Below are 19,403 nucleotides of genomic sequence, written 5' to 3'. Positions count from 1 at the left end.
AATTTTTCAAACAATCTGCATAGTATGATAGATATTACCTACCATTTTTCCAAATTAAAGTACAAGAAACTGATATCCATACAATCTCAAAAATACAGCTATTTTGATGTTATAGTAGCCTTAAGATACACTGGTGAAGCATGCAGTCCAGCCCTATCAATGTTTGGGCAATTTTCAAGTCCTGAAAGACGAATGTTTTGCCCAAGAGTCATGCAAAGGCTATCGCAATTTCAGCTGCTGCACCTGCTTTCATCCATTGCTCCCCCGCTGTCTACATACATTTCTCCACTCAGTGCCTAAAGGAAGCAGATATCTTGCACGCAGTAAATTTTGTATGAGCTCATGTATCAGGGCATTAACACATGGAACAATTTAACATTATTCAATGCTTGCCATTTATGAAGAACAGTTGCTCTTCATGTGCATTAAAATTTTCAGATTAGATATATTTATTACATTTTAACACAGCAAGAGAAAATTCTCAGAAGACACAAAAGTTAAGCTACTCTTAAAGCAATGGTCTTAAATAAAAAAAAAAAAAAAAAGAAATTTGAAAAAAGACAAGTTGCAAACAGAATATAAACTTTGTCAAACTGCACCTAAATCCTAGGTTAAAAGAATTACAAGCAAGCGTGAAGTGCTAGAGACACATAAACCAGGTACCAGCTATCACTAACAAACTTGCCAATTGTTCCTAGTAACATAAAACCAGAAAAGATGAAAACACTCACAGAGATTATTCAATATTCAAATGTCTCAGAACTGAAACCCTCTTTTACTTTCAAGCATTTTAAAATCTAACATTTTGTAAGACTTTTTCCATATTTTAAGATTATCCCTGATTCATGTGATGGAAATTTTTTAGAGTACATTTTAGATAACCAATAAAAACTCTAAGCACACGGACATCTCAAGAAACACCACTTCTAGGAGTGCTCCTTGGATCTTTTTAAATCAGCAACTTAGAGTTCCTGGAAGCTTGCAGGAAACAAAATTTGAGGGAACTGTGACCAACAGAAGCATAATTGATACAGAACATCTAGGCTGCTAGAACTGGGGACTCATGAATGTCAACTGACTAGTCTCTAGCTCAGAGTAGTTACTGAAATACTCCAGGTTATGTTAACAGAAGCTTAATTAAAACAGAATATTGATTCTACATTAAAATTAAGTCAAGCAGCAATCTCTCCCATCTTCCCCACCATTTCCAGACTATTTACATCAAATCCAGATTCCTGTAAGAGAAGACGCCCTGAAACAGTACTTGCTCCATACTAACCTTCCAGAGAAGCCAACTTTATAAACAGATGAAGATGAACAGCATTCAAAAGTGAATTTATCTAGCAAGCTGGAAGTCACAACAGCCAGAAGGTGCACACAGAAGGTTTGTTCTGAAGTTTCTCTTATCGACTAGAAGAGCACATACTGTTTTATCTTTTGTCATACACTTAAAAAGCATGTGCTTAATGATTGTCAGAAGTACTGAGAACGTATGAAGTACAATTTGGCAACAACAAGTCCCCTCTCCCACATGTCTAACAAAAGGAGCATCGACCATGTAACAAATGCTTATTAATTACCTGCCTCAAATAGCAAACTTCATCAGAAAATAAACATTTTGACTATCCATGTTACTACATAAATCAGAAACACTGTTTTAAAGACCACTAGGATGAATAGATACATTCTGTTACCTAAATATTCACAACATATTTCAATGCATATTAACTGGAGAACTTTAACATACTCCCAGCATGCAGACAAATTAGTTTTGAGTTCATTTAAAATAGCTGAAGCCAAGAGGTTAGAAGCAACAGAAACAGCATAGAACAGCTTATACAAAACCTCATGTTTTAGGAGTCCATCATTTGTTTGATGTAAAAGTTAAAACACAAGTACGAAAATTATATTGATCTGAAATGTGAAAGACAACTTTTAAAAAAATTCTTCCTCCTCTCTCCTAGTAGACTGACAAATCTAAGCAGGAGCATTGTGGGGGGGGGAGGGAGAGAAAGAATAACTTAGGACGTAAGACAATCACAATTTTAATAAACTCTTAAGATATGGTTACACAAAACTAGTAATACAGATGGATTTTTTTTTTCAAATTCTGTTTTAACAGGTTGAACAGAGAAAAAGGCATAAAACAGGTTACAAGACAGATTCATCAGCTCTGGTTATCTATCCTGATATGTGCTTCAGGGGATATGTGCAGATCAGTCTTTAAACGATCAGCTGTTCAGTTTTTATTACATTTCAGCAAAATATTCAGTATTTCAACAATTCAATACTTGAATTGTTGCTCCAGCTGAAAAATAAGATACCTCTCAAATCTAGAGTTCAAAAAAAAAAAAATTGGTAGTCCTAGAATCAGTTAATGCTCCACCCAAATTATCACAAAATGGATCCTACTTTCAGTTTTTTTGCAACACAGTCCCTTATTAAAAAGGCTTGCAAACCAAGCTGGAACATTTTTGCAATGCTTAGACTCATGAGGCCAAATTTGACCACTCTACCAGTACAGGGAAATGTCACATACACACTCTTACCATTCTTAATTCATTTATTTTCCATAGATGTTCTTGTTGCACAAGTGCTTTGTTAAATACACATATTAATATCAATTCCAAGCCAGAAACCTTTTTAAGAGGTAAGCATAAACATATGCCCACAGAAACATCTTGCACTGCATTATCTTGTTTGACAGTTCTCCAGGGCTTTTTATACAGTCTAGAAGATGCAGATACATACACAAAAACAAGTTAAAAAAAGACCACAGTTAGTTCTCCTAGCTTCTTTACTTAAATATAGCCCACTAAATCACAAATACTGGCTTTTATTGTCAAAGTAGTACATTAAAGAAGTTAAAAAGTAGAATAGGAAATAGAATAATAGAATGGATTTTATGATGTGTTTATTACAGCTAGAAACAGGAAGTTTAAGCCATTTTACAGTAAAAAAAGTGTCATAGCTCTTTGGTAACTGAAGCTGCTATAGTTTGTCAGCTTGGCTGGCTCAGTACTTTCAGTGCATGAGATTTTACTACCCCAATTCATAAAAATTCATGAGCGGCTATAATTATCTGAGCTTTCAAACAAAAAAATAAAATGTTTCCTAGCATACAGGCCACAGAAGAAGCCTCTTTCTTTGTCAAAGCATGCATATGTATATATGTGTGTGTAAATAAACACATTTTTTTAAAAGTAGCCATTTCAAAGACTCAGTTTTATATCTTCTGCAGACATTCAGTTCTTTCCATAATATATATTTGCTGTAACAATGTTAAGTTATAAGAAAAGAAGGAGCAGTGAAACATCAGCTATTTGGCTGCATGCTTGGCATTATAACACATAATTGCATTGATATTTTTAAACCCAGGTTAAGATCACAGTGCACAAGTGACTGACTGCTGCAGTAGCATCATTGCAGTAGTAGACTAGAGTCTACTACTATTTTTCAGCCAGGACAGCTGTCCACTCTGTTCATCTTTGTAAAAACTACTGTACTACCATAGAGCCTAGGCCTGCCTCAAGCTTACTCCATTCCATACAAAACACTACTGCTAAAATTACTGTTTACTACTTATAAAAATCAGGCTAGCTGCTTTTTTGTCTGACTGAATAATTTTCCTCCTAAATCCTCTGCTTCTTGGCATTTTAACTTTGTGCTCACTGTCCCACATAGTTCTGATCTTATTTACAGGTAAGCTGTCATTATCCATTACAAGATACTTAATCCAGTTGTTGTCATCATCTTTTACTCCTCAGTAAAAGAACTGAAACCTTAATCTTCCTAGCACCAGGTACTACCTAGACTGTCAGTGCATGTCTCTGACTAGCATGTTAAATCCAAGTCTTTCCTATAAACAGTAAAAAGAACACATGCAAATATGAAAACAAAATGAACACCAAATGACTACAAGTTTATCCTTTCCTGTGAAAGGCCAAGTGGGTAAGCTGAATGTCAAGTCTGACGTTGAGTGAACTAGATGCAATATGAAATGGAGTTCAAAGGTTCAAATGAAATTTTAAAAACTGTCTGGAAAGATCACATATTATTAATGTGCAAACTTTAGAAACGTTAGCCAGTTCTGATTAGTTAGAAAGTTATTTTGCTTGTGTTTAACAAAACATCAAAAGGCTTTTGACAGGTGTTCTTTTGCAAAATAAAAAAAATTAAAATTAAGAAAAGGAAATCAGACCATGTATATCAATCTTAAACATATCTGAAGGCCAAGACAGATCATGACAGTCCAAATAGCTCTGCTCTGTACAAAGCAAACAGTAAGCAACTGCAACAAATACTGTATTAAGTGAAGAAACTAGCTATACTCTACAACAGATTGTAGAGATATTCAGAGGGTAACAGAATAAAAACAACTCAACCAAATCTAACTAGGCTTGTCCTATTTGCTGGAACACATACACTGGTACTACAGAAGTTCCATTCCTCCTATAGCTTCTTGACCAATTCAGTGTTTCTGCCACCAGAAATACCAATCCTGTTGGCTTGGGAGAATTTCACAGGAACTCGCTGAAGTCCAGTCTTAATAATGAAATAATTTCAGAAGTACTTACCTATCTGAACTTGTTCTGGCTGACTTAGCGATACAAATGCTGATGTGTCATCAATCCATGAAACCTGAATGTTTCCTAGAAAAGGTAAAAGAAATGATTAAGTCTATTTTTGTCTTAGGTTGATTTATGTATTTTGTCTGATGTGCCGTAATAGATAAGAAGAAAATAGATAACTAAGAGGAACTTCAGCTGAGAATGCTTTTGTCAAAACTAGTCCACTGTAAAAGTGCTTGGCACATACACAGTTGTACATGAGCCACGAGCCTGGAACTGTTTGGAAAGCAGTAACTGTTAGACTTGTATACTCTCATACCCACTACAGAAAGGACCAAAAGGCAACATATCTAATACCTTTTTAATCAGCAGAAGCTATGCTTATTCAGAGTTTTTTTTTTTTTTTTTTTTTTTTTAAGAAAAAGAAAATTTAGTCTATAGCGGAGAAAATTTCACCTATGCCAGAAAAAAAAAAAAAAAAAAAAAAAAAAAAAAACAGCTCTTTGGGGTTTAAAAATCTCTCCATCCTTCAAGAAAGCAAGAAAGCAGTATTTCCTAGAGATAAAGCATAATTGAGCTCCAATTACTACTCACTCTTCCTTCACTAGACACCCAAACAAGAAATTCCAGTAGATGGAATTATAACGTATAGCAAGAGTGGAGGGAAGAGTTCCCATCATACACACATACAAGGTCTTTATATAGTCTGAAATCCATTTATATCTCCTATCTTCAGCTAAGTGCTCTACTGTTTGTACACTTCAGAGATGGAAAATTGGTGCAATTTTTTTCTGGTAGACTAGGAAATCAAGTTATACATAATGCTACATCACCATTTAATCTCAAAACATTACAAGGTTAGAGAATAATGCAAACTGCCTTAAAATGCATTTTATTTTCAGATGTTTAATCTATTGAAATCTAATTTAACATACAGGTTACAAGGTTTTAGAAGGCTCTTCTGAAATCCAATCAGGTAAACAGATTTTTGTAATTACAAAAAATAAAAGCCTACATAGATTTACTTTGCATGCTATACATTTGAGAAGCAAGCTAGCTATTTAGGACATGAAATTCTAATCATTTTGATCACTGCCAAAGCCATAATTAATTCAGTATGGTTTTCTGACATTTCCCTATAGCAGAGGTAAGTCTGCTATTATAAAGACTCTACACGAGAAGTCAAATGTTAGACTTTAAGGTAAATAAATTCAAATTTCTAATAATTCAAACTTCCAAGAACATATACCTCCGCTGTATTACAGGGAAGGGTCTTTACTGGGGAGAGAATATACTCTTGGCAGGTAACTTAACATTTCAAAACACATAAGAAGGCAAAGTTGATTTTTTTTTTATTTCATTTCAAAATTATAGTGCATTTACTAGGACCTTTACACCTAGTTTTCTCTAAATATTAAAAATTACTGCACAATTTACACACTTAAAATATAATTTCAAGAATAGGTCTAATATTAAACAGTGGAAACTGAACTACAGTCTGAAGAGAACTGCAATAAATGTTGTTACGCAATTCTCCATGCTTAACAGATACTCTTCTCAGACTATGCCACATTTCATTATTATGAAGAAATAGGAAATTAATCGACAAGATTAATAGAGGAGATCATTCAGCAAGACTGCTAAGCATTCTGTAAATATTGTGCATTTCACAAGTATGGTATAAGGTCAATAAAGGTCTGAAAAGCAAATGCATCTGTACTTGAAGCACAATATTTAGCAATCAACATAGCCACATGCCAACTTACTGAAAGGCTAACTAAAAAAGTAATATTCAGTAATGTTACAGAATACCAGCTATAGAGAAATAAGACAGATAATGCCTTTTTCCACACTTGCCTACAACAGAATTACAGTCTGGCTGAGGCCAAGAGGGACCTCTGGAAATCATCTAGTCCAACCATCTGCTCAAGTAGGGTCACTCATAGCAGATTGCCCAAGACACTGTCCAGTCAGCTTTTGAGTATCTCCAAGGAGGGAGACTCCACAATCTCCCTGGGCAACCTGCTCCAGCGTTCAGCCACCTTCACAGTAAAAAAAAAAGGTTTTTTATTTTATTATTATTTTTTTAATGTTCAGGTGGAACTTCCTGTGTTTCAGTTTGTGGCCGCTGCCTCTCATTCTGTCACTAGGCACCTCTGAGAAGAATTGCCTCCATCTTTCAGATATTCCTCCTCCCTTCAGATATTTATACACATTGCTAAGATCACCCTGAGCCTTTTCTTCTCCATGCTAAACAATCTCAGCTCTCTCAGCCTTTCCCCATACGACAGATGTTCCAGCGCAAACAGATCAAATGCCTTCAGTACATTGAAGAATAGCATTAGCCTATAGGATCCTTGTCTATTTGTTAGTATATGTGGTGTCAAACAACTTCCTTCACTAAAAAGAAGGTTAAAGTAAAAAAAAATAGAAAGCAAACTAAAACATACTTTAAAGTGAAATAAACCATCATCCAATTAGGACCAGGAGAAAATCTGTTCTGTTGCTTCCAATAAGAAATTAAAGTCCTACACAAATAAATTTGAAAATTCTCAGTATATATACAAAAATGCAAATAGTACTAAAATTCATATGATCAAATGATAGTGATGGATTTCACCATTCAAATAAATTTTTCTTCAGCTTTTATACCAAAATGATCAAAGATATGGAAATGCATCCACAGAAGAGAGTAAGGAAAGTAGGACTCAGCCTTCAAAAGAAAATCTAGAAAAGACACCTATACATGTCTGAGGAGGAGATACAATGCAAGAACAGAAGTGGTATGAAGGACATAGAGGCAATTCATTGTTTCTTTATAAAAGAGCTAAGGAATATCTAATAAAATATGCAGAAGTTTTAAAATCAATTTTTTACATGTTTAATTACAGCTAACTACCAAGTGCTACACATGACAAGAATATATATGGGATATAAAAAGATTTTAGACTGACTTTCAGAAAGCTGTGAAAGGCTATTAGTGAAGACACTAGTGTGACCACTAGCTCATGAATCCATAAGTTGCAGATTGCTAGAAGTCAGGACAGTTGTTTTATTTTGGCTCCGTTCTTAACTGTTTTCTAAACAACATCTGCTGGCAACTAACCACTTAAGATAGGCTATTAGGATTACACAGATCCTCATCTATCCAAAAAAATTTAGCAGCATATTCTACTTTCTTACACTAAGAAGAAATCGACCACACTGACAATTCCTTATCAATGAATTATTACACCATGATAAGATTGCATACAGTTTCTGGACACTCATTGCATCAAACAGCAGAAAGAGTTGAAGCTTCTACTCTATGAGCAGGGCATAAAGCATACATCACATCATCATTTGCCTGGTGAACAACTGAGAAGGGTTAACAGACCTTCAATCCTTCTGGCAGGAGGACAGAATGCAAAGAAAGCAAGAACAGCTGGAGGAAACACTGGCAGGAGAGGAAGGAGGAAAGGCCAGAAATGCAGAAGAAAAATAGGATTAAAATAAGAAGCAGATCACCCACTTAGAACTCTCATATCTAGATGAACTCCAGCTACTGGTAAATACTTAGTACATCACAGTGTGCTAGAGGCTAAAAGATGGTTCACCTTTGAAAAAGACATTGCAGGTGGAGCAGGAGGCTGATGTTAAAGAGTTTGCAGTACCCTGCAAGATGCAGGAACAGATGTCATAACCTAAGAAACTTGTAAATGAGTATTTAAGTAAAGAGTATACACACCAAAAGCTATGAATTCCAGCAAATACTGTTTGAAGTACCTTCACATTTTTGAATCCATCAACATGGCCTAAAAATCCTACACAATTTAAGAACTTAAATAAAATTAATGTTTAAGAGACTGCATAGTACCATGCTGAGGGGACAGCAACACTTACATGGAGGAACTGTATTCAGCCATGAGACTGTGAAAACATCTTGCATGAACAGGTGTCCACTTGGTATGCAGTACTGAAAGACTTCAAAATCCTGAACACCCCCTTCTAGAGTAGCAAATGTAAAATAGTTTAACAATGCAGCCCCTTCAGCTGTTTCAGCGCTTTCATTGGAAGCTCGATAGAAGATTACAACTCTGCTTCAGTGCTTACTAGACTAATAGGCAAAAAAAATTTCTATAAAGTCAGTTTAATATTTTTATTCACTTGAACAACTGACATTTAATCCAAGTAAGAGGGTTTAATTTAAAAACACTTTTGCTTGGTGGCATAATAAATAAGAAAATAACTCATGACTGCTACTACTGTGATATTTTGGGCTCTTCACAAATCATTTAACCTCACACTGCCCCACTCTCTGTCCAGCCACAACTGAAGCAGCATGAGTTCTCCTGGAATTCTAGAAGGCAACATCTGCAGTTTGTTTTGAGATGTCTGTGCAATATGACCTAAAATAAAATACAGATTTAGTCCTATCCAAATATCATCATCTTCTAAGTTGAAGTATGAAAACATTCAGTGCATTAAAATCAGAAGTGAGAGAAACAAGAATTTTAAAATTGAATAGTATTTTCAAACGTGTAAGTATGACCTCTAGTGGTAACGATCTGTGCCTGCATTTCATGCCATCACTAAAAAGGAGGAGTTGTTAAAGTAAGATCAAGTTATATGGTTAAGTCTCCAAAAACACTTATTAAAAAACATGTTCAAACTTCAGTATTTCTTGCCTTTAACTTTTTACACTCTTGCATTCTAGATTTGCCAACCATGAACATTAAATTACACACAGCATTTTACTGGCATCGTACTGAAATACAGATTAGAAAGTCAGAAGAAAGAGTTTCACATCAGTTTTATATATATCCAGAGACTTTCAACAGACTATTGAATCACAATAAGGCAAAGAAAAGAGTATTGCCATGATATAAAGCAGCGTGGTAACCTGTAAGCATAGGAGTGACAACACCAAGTTTGCTGAGGGGCATCTATTCTAATTTGACAGTAAAGTTTTGATTACAGAATCTCAGAAAGACAAGATGCATAAATGTCTATGATATATAACAAATAACAGGTTGCTTTCCGTACAGTTCTGTGAGCAAAATATAACTAGAAACCCAAGCAAAAAATTATTTTACTAAAGAAATGACATTCATTTTATGCAAAAAAAAAAAACACTTATCATTTAAGAAACGGAAAGCATTTCCTGTGTTTCAGTTTGTGCCCAAAGAAATAACTTATTTCTTTGCTTTCTAAACAAAAATTTAACAAATTAAAAAATGTAAAACTTTCCTTCGCTTATCAATAGGTATAATGTTTCAAAAGAGTGCAAACATCATAGAAAAATAATTTAAATTATTTAACACTAGAAGTAATCTGCAATGAAAGTATCGGAAGTAACATCCAAGACAGGGCTGTATAAAAGCTCATTCTTTCTCTTTTTTGGGTATAACCACAGCCGTCTTCTGTAAGAGCTGGGTATCAGGAGATCAGTGTGAGTTAAGGTCTTCATGCCTTTAAGTTATATATTAGTTATGTTATTATACAAGACTACTAATCCCCAGTGATTAGATAGCTTTTTTGTTTTTTTTCCCTGACTTGCACAGGGTTTAGAAACTTGAACTTGCATAGGCCAAATATAAAGTAGCCAAATTCTACACAAGTTAAACCATCTGTGGGGTACCCCTTACTCCCCAAACCTCAGTCTACCCTACACATCAATCCCCTTCCACTTCAGTCACCTACATAAATTCCTGCCTTGTCCCAGGAGAGGCTATGAATAACAGAACCAAAAGTGCATGATACTCAATGAGCACAAGGTAGGTACAAAGATTTCTGAAGAACAGTCCAGCAGCACATCATTACAAGTCTGCAGGACATCCTGTAACAATTACTGAAGAAGATTCACCACTACCCATACTAGGAGTAAACCCATACCACAGATTAAAAACAAACAGAAACACAGAAGAACTTGCTAAAGACAAAAAAAAAGATGTAAGGAAGTGCAGACTGTTTTACTCACCAAAGGCACTAAAAAGCTGATAAAGGTCACTAGTCTTCCACTCTTTGGGAAACGTAACATGAAGCACATGATCCCGCTTTGGCTGCACTGCAAAACAAACAAACAAACCAAAAAAAGCATTTGTTTTGCGAATTTAAAAGAGAAATTCAAGTCAAAAATTTCTGGAGTTGGTAGAAGTACAGCATATAAATTTCATTATACACCTCCCTTTATATACAAACCTCACTATTTTCCAATCTCCTTTGCTCTCAGCATTAAAAATAGGACTTATTTTTGTGCCGATCCTTTTTAGACTAGTATTTTGTTTCACATCAGAAGTTTTTTTTTTCTAATACAAATTCAAAACATTTGAAAGAATTCCAAATACATGTTTAGACACTTAAAGGTGGATATAGTTTTATGAAACTTACTGGTCAGTTTAGTTATGTTGGTAAACTGCTTGGTTTCTGTTGTCATATTTCAAAGCTCTAGGCATAAAAAAATTGCATACTATGCAAAAACAACTAGAGCTAACCTTCAGTACTCTTCTATCTAGTTAAAATATTTATCTTACATATGATGATTCATGTTACTTACTTCATAGGCTGAGTAGTTAAAACGGCTTTTCAAGGTGGTTCTTGTTTATGGAGCACGTGTGTCTAGGATCAGACTATAAAGCAAGATCAGACTGCAGCACTATTAGTGCTGTATCTGAGTTTTGAGTGTTTGTAACTCCATTACACAAGGGCAATCATCTGTTAGTTTTTGTTGCCACACTTGGTTAAGATGTAGCTGTGAAACTTTTACTGATGAGTCTTGTGGATTGCTAATTTTGCAAATACAGCAAATCATTAGCAGTTAATACATGGTAGCTACAATAAGTGGTAGCTTCCCCAGTCTGACATGTGCTTTACATAGAAGGTTTGTTTACGAAGAAGCTATGTTTTCAGGTGTAGCCCTATTCCACAAATAAGGCTTCTTTTTTGAATAAACTTGAGAATAGTACTCTTTGACAGCTATGGTGTCTCTCCTGAATAGATCCATCAGATTTTTAGGATTTAGGCGGAAGGGAAGAGTGTTAAGCCTTTCCTCCCCCCTAACCCCCAATGAAAGTGTAGTCTTGTGTTAACTCAATAGCACAGAACAGTTATCTGGAGGCCTCTGAAACAAAAGCTCCTAAAGAAAACATCTCATGAAACAGGACAGAGATCTCAAAATGAACATGCCTTCTGAGTCAAAGGTTACAGTGTGAATCTAATCATAAAATAGCAAAAAAATATTCAAGGAAGTACCATCATGAATGTACTAGCAGCAAAAACAAATGCAATCATAACTCAGTCTCATAATTGCATTGCTGAACGTTTGATAAAGTTACAGGAAAACCACTTTTCCAAGTTTTGCTTCTAACAGACTACTTGTTTTGTTCCCCACATAGGTAAATGGGTTGCAATCAGCAGCACAGAGTCCAGCTGGAGACTAGTCACTAGTGGTGTCCCCCTGGCTGATACAGGGGCCAATACTGTTAACATCTTCATTAATGAGCTGGATGACGAGACTGCACCCTATGCAAGTTCACAGATCACACAAAACTGGGAGGAGTGGCTGATACACCAGATGGTTGCACTGCTATTCAGAAGGACCTCGACAGGCTGGAGAAACAGGCAGAGAAGATGCTCATGAATTTCAACAAAGGGAAGTTCAAAGTCCTGCACCTGGGGAGGAATAACCTCTTACATCAGTACAGGCAGGGGCCAACAAGCTTGAGAGCTGCTTTGCAGAGAAGGACCTAGGAGTTCTTGTTGCTGATAAGTTGCCATGAACCAGCAACGTGCCCTCATGCAAAGAAAGCCAAGGGCATCTTGGGCTGTCTTTGAAAGAGTGTTGCCAAAAAAATGAGAAAGGTGATCCTTCCCCTCAACTCAGCACTGGTAAGGTCACATCCAGAGCGCTGAGGCCAGACTCGTCTCAGCAGTGGGTAGTGACAGGACAAGTGGTGTCCAGTGACAGTTTGGTTGGGCAGTGGGCACAAACAGGAACACAGGAAACTCCACTTGAATGCAAAAAAAAAAAAAAACACTTTACTGTGAGGGTGGTTAAACACTGAAGCAGGTGGCCCAGAGTGCTCCATCCTTGGAGATGTTCAAAACCTGACTGGATATAGTCCTGGGCAACCTGCTTTAGGTGATCCTGCCTGAGCAGGAGCTTGGTCCAGATAATCTCCAGAGCTTCCTTCCAATACTAACTATCCTTTAAAAGAACCTAATTTTTAAGCTGTAAAAAAGGGACACAACAACATTACCTACCACACAACAAATGGTGAAGTCGTCATCTGTCCAATCATACCAGTTGAAAAAAAATTTATATTGGAGACTAGTATGCAGAAATACATCTTTTCAGATGAAACTGTACTATCTGGAGATGTCAGGGCTGCCAGCTTTCAGTCACTTACGAGCTGCTTTTAGGTACCCTAACCTGATTCAGTCAAAATGTGCAAGGCTAGCATGGGTTTATTAGAAACTTCCTGCTAATAAATTATCAGTTTTCCTAAATACCTGAGCATCACATTGGAGGGAGACTAGCTAAAGAAAGTAACCCCTTCATGAGTACAGTTGCAGTCTTTATGCCTTACAGCTGCTACTTCATAAACCAAAAAGCACATGATATTTAAACTTAAGCACCAAAAGCACCACATAAGCCAAAACCTCTGAAAACTCACGAGTTATCTTACCAAACCAATGAGTACCAATTCACTGCTGTACAGTCTATTCACCACTAGCTCTTCAAAGGTTCTGTAAGTCTTTGTAATTCAATAGTAGAGAATTAGAACCTTAATTTGTCCCATTTCAGGTATAGGTTATAACAGCATTTATTTACTGACAAGAGAAAAAATTATTCATACCCTTTCAAATATCAGTATATTCTTAATTTCAGTGCTGAACTTTGTCAAACCTCTATGCCTTCCACCTAAACAGGTGATAAATATTTGATTCATAATATGTTTTACAGGCATTTTGTGCAGCAACTTTATTCTTTTTAAAGGAATTTTTAATATACAATAATCAAATAATATGGTGAAAGTCACTTTCATATGTTCAATACTATATAACACGGAACATGTCATTGAACTCTATTATTTCTGCAGAAGCTGCAAAAACCAGTTCTAACACTACAGAACAAATAAACTGACAATACAGCAGAACTTACGGTAGTCACCTACTTAACTGCAACTGCTTTTTTAAAAATCCAGTCTGCAAGCATATCTACCTCAAGAGTATGGCCTTATGCTTAACCTAAAACAACAAGTGATCAGATAGCTTCCTCAGCCTACAGCAGTGTTTAAATCTTATTCCTACTCAAAGGTTTAAAGTTTCTAAAACAGCTACCCATTTGTAGTTTAGAAAGTCTTCCTGTTCCAGACTCCACTAGCACATCTGGATCAGTCTGTGCCACAAAAGTAGCTTTCTGATAAATACCCCTCTCCCCAGGTAGACTCTTCTTGGCTCCTCTTCTTGACAAAGCATCAAGTCTTGTGAACTGGGCAGAAAGTGGAAGTAGCAGCTTCACAGCTTGGTAGCTTTGACAATCTCCCAATGTCTTAAAGTATTTACCTATACTACCCTTCCACTTGATACTAAGCAGTTGGGGAAATAAGTATGTAACATAATTAGACAACCATTCCAATAGCTCTACGGAGCAACAGCCCGGTGATGCAATCTTGTACTGCATTTAAAAATTCAGTACATGCCCTCACAGCATATATTCTCCTCTTTAGTAGTTACTTCCATCTTTCTAGAACCACATCCCATTACTATTAAATTCATATTTATTAAACTAATAGCTATTAAGGGTCATTCTTCAGCTAGAGCTTTTCAGTGCATAGAGTAGAAAAGGTATTCAGATAAAAAAGTGCCATCAAGCTGAAAGTAACATTGAAGACATTTGTGTACCTTACCATCAATCTAAAATTAAGTCTTCATCTTAGTCAAGGACTTGACTGACCTGCAGGACTTCACATTTTCATAAATCAAGACATAAGTGGTAACACTCATCCAACATTTTCCCCCTTGCGTTGTAAAATCCCGTAAGAATAACGCTCTTTAAATTATTACATCTGCTTTCATTTAAATATATTAGCAATCCATTGCAGCCCTAAATCTGTAATCTGAAATAATTCCAACAATAAAATTATTTCAAATAATACTTTTCAATTTTATCTAATCACAATCTCATGTGGTAAAAAAAAATCCTAATGTTTAGCATGAAGTCAAGTCCAGGTACTACTGCTCACAAACTATGAAGCAAGGTGGCCAAAATCATTTTCAGGATCATTTGCTATTCACTATTTCACATCCCCTATTTACTGCAAGATTCTCCCTCCTCCCCCATCCAGAAGTATCCAATTTAGGCATCACCTTTATTTTGGTTGCTACTTGCATATACCACACAACATAAAGCTATTACCTTCAACCCTATTACATTTAGTTATCAAGAGAGTTTAATCCATTCTAGTCTCTCTCTAAAATGCAGATTCTCTGTTCAAAGTTAAAGGGAAGAGCTTACTAGTTTGCCATTTCATTTAAACACAATGAGAAAGGAAATTTAGACCATTTCATAAGTGGCAAATAACCTAAACACAGCTCTAATCCCACATTCTAGATGCAAGATAATGAAGCCTCACAACTCCTCCTCCAGAAAAATTTGTCAGAATGGTAGTAAGTTTACAGTGAAATAAAATACTTACAGTCTGGTCCTTCCAAATTGAGATACGGTATGTCCATTACTCTCATAAGAAACAGCCTGAAGCAAAACAGAAAAGCACCATTAGCAAATTTGTGCCTAAAGAGTTTTTGAAAAGTTTTCTATAGCCGTATGTTGTGTCTTCAAGGCAGTCAGAAGAAGAATTAATCATTGCAACCATACCTTAAGCTACATGAAGACAAACATACCCTCCATTCCAGTCCAATCCATAGTTTAATGAGTGCTCTAGATTTAAGAGTTATTCAATATCATGCTAGTAATTCTACTGATTCAACAATACAAGACAAAACCTCCCAAACCCACTGGTACAGCTGAAAACTTAAAATAAATGAGGAAATGAACATTTAAAAAGAAGCAACTTAGTGCAGTAAGAGCCAGATACATGGTAGAAATATCTAGTTTTCATCTCATCTAAGCTCCCACATACATTCTCACTTTGAGCGCTGCTTCATGCTTTAGACAGAATGAAGTTCCTAAAACTGTGTTAGCCACCATGACATTCTAGCAGTGATCAAACAGGTCAACAGTCTTTCACTCTTCAACATATAATTACATGCTCAAAACATTCAAGAAATACTTATCAAGTAAGAAAAGCTCATGTTCATCTTATAGAACTATTCCACTCCACCCCAGAATAAGAATTACAAGTAGCCTAAAATCCTGTCACAGGTGTATGTATGCAATGTATCACATTCAGTAGAAAGCCAAAACACACTTTAAAGAAAAAAGAAAATGGACACACAAGCCAGATGGTGTCCACAGAACTGTGAACTATTATGACAGAGATTGTCCCATCCAATTTCTCCTGTATGTCTCAGGACAAATACGGGATAATGTGCATTGTGTCCTTTAGCACTGCAGAACTCAAAAAAGATCGATAAACATCAGAAACATTAGAATCAATTAGCTTTAGAAACTTCAGCAATTCCAACATGGCTGAGTGATAATTAAGTTATTTTTTACATCAGAGTCCGTGTTTCTTCTTACATTTAGCCTTAGGTGCCATATTCATAAAACCCTGGCTTCATTACAGGCATCATAAAAGACTGGACAGGGATGACAGTTTGACAATCAGACTAGCTTCAGAACATAGTTCCACAAGAAACCAGAGATAAATGTCATTACTCTGGCATCTCCTAGAGGTCCAGGATAATAAAATACAACACTCACAGGAAAGTATGCACTACTGCTCAAAATAAAATAACACAAAAAAGGGAAGAGGAAGACAGACATGAACAGAGGGGGACATACATTTAGCAATAAGTTGGGCTTCACTTCAGGCTGTATAAAAATACTAAATTCTGTTTATTTCCTAAGATTTGTGCTAACATCTTTCTCTGAAATAATGCCAATGTCACCACTAGTAGGATTGCCACATTCACAGAATGACACAATAGCTGGGGGTGGAAAGGACCTCTGGAGATCCTCTGGTCCAATCCCCTACTCAAGCAAGGTCACCTACAGCAGGCTGCCCAGGACCATGTCCAGTAGGATTTGAACATCTCCAAGGAAGAAGCTTCATCTCCTTTCTGGGCAACCTGCTCCAGTGTTCGGCCACCCTCATAGTAAATTCATGTTTTCTTGTGTTCAAGTAGAATTTCCTGTGTTTCGTTTTGTGCCCCATTGCCTCTCATCCTGTCAATGGGCACCACTAGCCCCATCCTCTTGACAACTTCACCCTACCCAACAGATATTTATATGCATTGCCTGCATATCTACTGGGCCTTGTCTTCTCCAGGCTGAAGAGTTCCAGCTCTCTCAGCCTCTCCTCACATGAGAGGCTCCAACTCCCTAATCATCTTTCTGGCCCTTTACTGGACTCGCTCCAGTAGCTCTATGTCTTTCTTGCACTGGGAGCACAGCACTGAATGCAGCAGTCCAGACGTGGCCTCATCAGGGCTGGGGCAGAGGGGAAGGACCACTTTCCTTGACCTGCTGGCAGCACTCTTCCCAAGTCAGCCCAGGGTATTGTTGGCCACCTTTGCCACCAGCATTACTAGCTCCTGTACAGTTTTAGTACTCCTCAAGTGTAGAGGTTAAAAAAAAAATAGCATATAGTATTTCAGCTAGTCAATAAAATCAACTCTGTCCTCACTGCACACAGGTTGTCCACCAGCATATAAGAGAGCAAAAAGTTAAAAGAAAAGCCAGTTCTGTTTATTCTTAGTTTTATGAAGAAAGACCTTTCATAGAACTGTCAGATCTAGCTACTTTAAAAAGCACTCAAGTAACTAGTTTATTCTCCTAGATAGCATTTTTGATAAAACTAATGATACAGATGAAGTTTACTGAGTCATGGGAAAAGATTCTGGGCAAAACACTAGTAAAGCTGCACTCCTCAAAGTTTATCATGTTCAGGAAAAGCTAATACTGTGACTAACGCCAAGAGACCTATGCCAAACACTGCATTAATTTTATTAAAAAAAAAAAACACAGAGCTGCAGGATCCATAACTGTGGTTGCCAGGTTCCTCACCGATTTGCAGAAAATTTAAACTAATAAGGCCATTCTTTCTGTATGACAATCCAGCCCCTACTTAATATTGAATAACGCAGATTCACACAACTGTAGTTGTGAGGTTTTTTTTTTTTATTACATTAATCCATACTCCTTTAAAAAAACTATAATGACCAAGCTTCGCATTTCCTACACTGAAGTGTACTTACTATATTGTTTAGTGTCTACAGCTAGACCACACACTCAGTGGACAGAGACATCTATTTTTCAACATATGACCAATGTCTTAAGAACTTTGAGGTTTGAGACAGACACCCGAAAGATTGTTTTTGCGGCAGCTCCAGTAAAATATGGATAACGAGGCTATGATCATGTCACTTCACAACAATACATGAGTAGACTCAAGTAGTAAGATTACTGCTCTGCACTGTAACAGAAAACAGTTTTCATGGCTGTGTGATGACCTGGGTAGAGAAACTGATGCAGCTCAAAAAAGAAAAAGTGATCTTTTAAAAAGCAGAATATCTCACCAGTCCAGCTCAATAACCAGCAGACATGCGTTTGAAAGCTCTAGGACAGCAATTGTTTAATCCTACATTGAGACTGAAAAGCTATTTGTCAAATTGCAGAAAAGTATATTAGTATTCTTCTGGAATAATTTTGCCAAGAAAATTCAATTCAGATAAAAATCAGAAATTAAATGATTTGCAATACAAGCTAGAAAATAGAGATCCCTGGTAAGATGTTCTTCACAGATGTATCACAAAACCAAGCTACTTGTACATACTTCAAACTTTGGTTCTGACTTTCTTTACATGGAAAACTTATTTCCAAGTATTTAATTTTAATTTTTACTTCTATATAGCATCATGTTATTCAGCTCAATCTAACAAGATGTTTTCATTCCTTTGTACATCTTCCCCTCCCTCCCAGACACATCAAAATTAAAAGAAGTTATTATTAAAAGTTACAGGAAATGTGTTGAGGGGTGGGGAAGGAGGAAAGGAGAAAATATGTTGCTTTAAACAAGTAAGTCAAAAAGTACTTAGAATCAAAGCTCCAAAGCATGTAATGTGATCTAACATCCTAATTGTAAGCATTAAATAGATAACTTTAGATATTAAAATAGAAGTGCCTTCATCTCAAATTGAGTGTTCATCAAGATTAGAGGGATTATTCACAACAGGTGACTCTAGAAGAAAGTATACATACAATGAAGCTTAAAAATTAAGGAAATGCATTCCTCCAGAATTCTTGGCTTATTGAGTTGTCTACCATGTAACTTACTGTATTATGCCTAGAAGAGCCAAACTGCCCTGAGGCAAAGTTCAGTTTTTATCAGTTCCACTCTATCAAGAAGCTGAATTTAAAGATTTTACCTATGTTCCTTGTTAACCTCTGAAGAATATGCTGGCCACCGCCATTGAATGGCAAACCAGGAAGTTCCATCACTGTTCTGACATAATTAAAAAGGTCAAACAAACAAACAAAAAAAAACCCAAGCAAATACCCCCCCCTTCCTGTGAATGCTAAGTCTGTAAAAATCAAAGCTTGAATTTTCAGTTTTAAATTTATTCTCACTATTCACATTAGTAAAATCTCTATTTGAACAGAAAACACTTCCAAAAATCCTGTTAGTTATGCCAATTGTTTAATTATAGTGCTAAACTGTGTTTAAA

The 19,403-nt window shown here is 36.2% G+C and overlaps 1 protein-coding gene across 2 annotated transcripts in view; it reads right to left on the bottom strand.

Annotated features, from left to right (window-relative positions):
- PARN (poly(A)-specific ribonuclease) overlaps window positions 1-19,403 on the bottom strand; it is a 58,595-nt gene that overhangs the window by 19,530 nt on the left and 19,662 nt on the right. For both annotated transcript variants that reach the window (XM_062588387.1, XM_062588388.1), the window contains exons 19-21: window positions 15,251-15,306; window positions 10,531-10,617; window positions 4,578-4,652 (exon numbers count right to left, since the gene is read on the bottom strand). In XM_062588387.1, the coding sequence (XP_062444371.1) occupies window positions 4,578-4,652; window positions 10,531-10,617; window positions 15,251-15,306 (218 nt within the window). The remainder of the gene's footprint in view (window positions 1-4,577; window positions 4,653-10,530; window positions 10,618-15,250; window positions 15,307-19,403) is intronic.

Source organism: Rhea pennata, chromosome 15, assembly GCF_028389875.1.
Source record: "Rhea pennata isolate bPtePen1 chromosome 15, bPtePen1.pri, whole genome shotgun sequence".
NCBI classification, from domain to species: Eukaryota; Metazoa; Chordata; class Aves; order Rheiformes; family Rheidae; genus Rhea; species Rhea pennata.
This window is presented reverse-complemented; position numbering and strand designations above follow the sequence as displayed.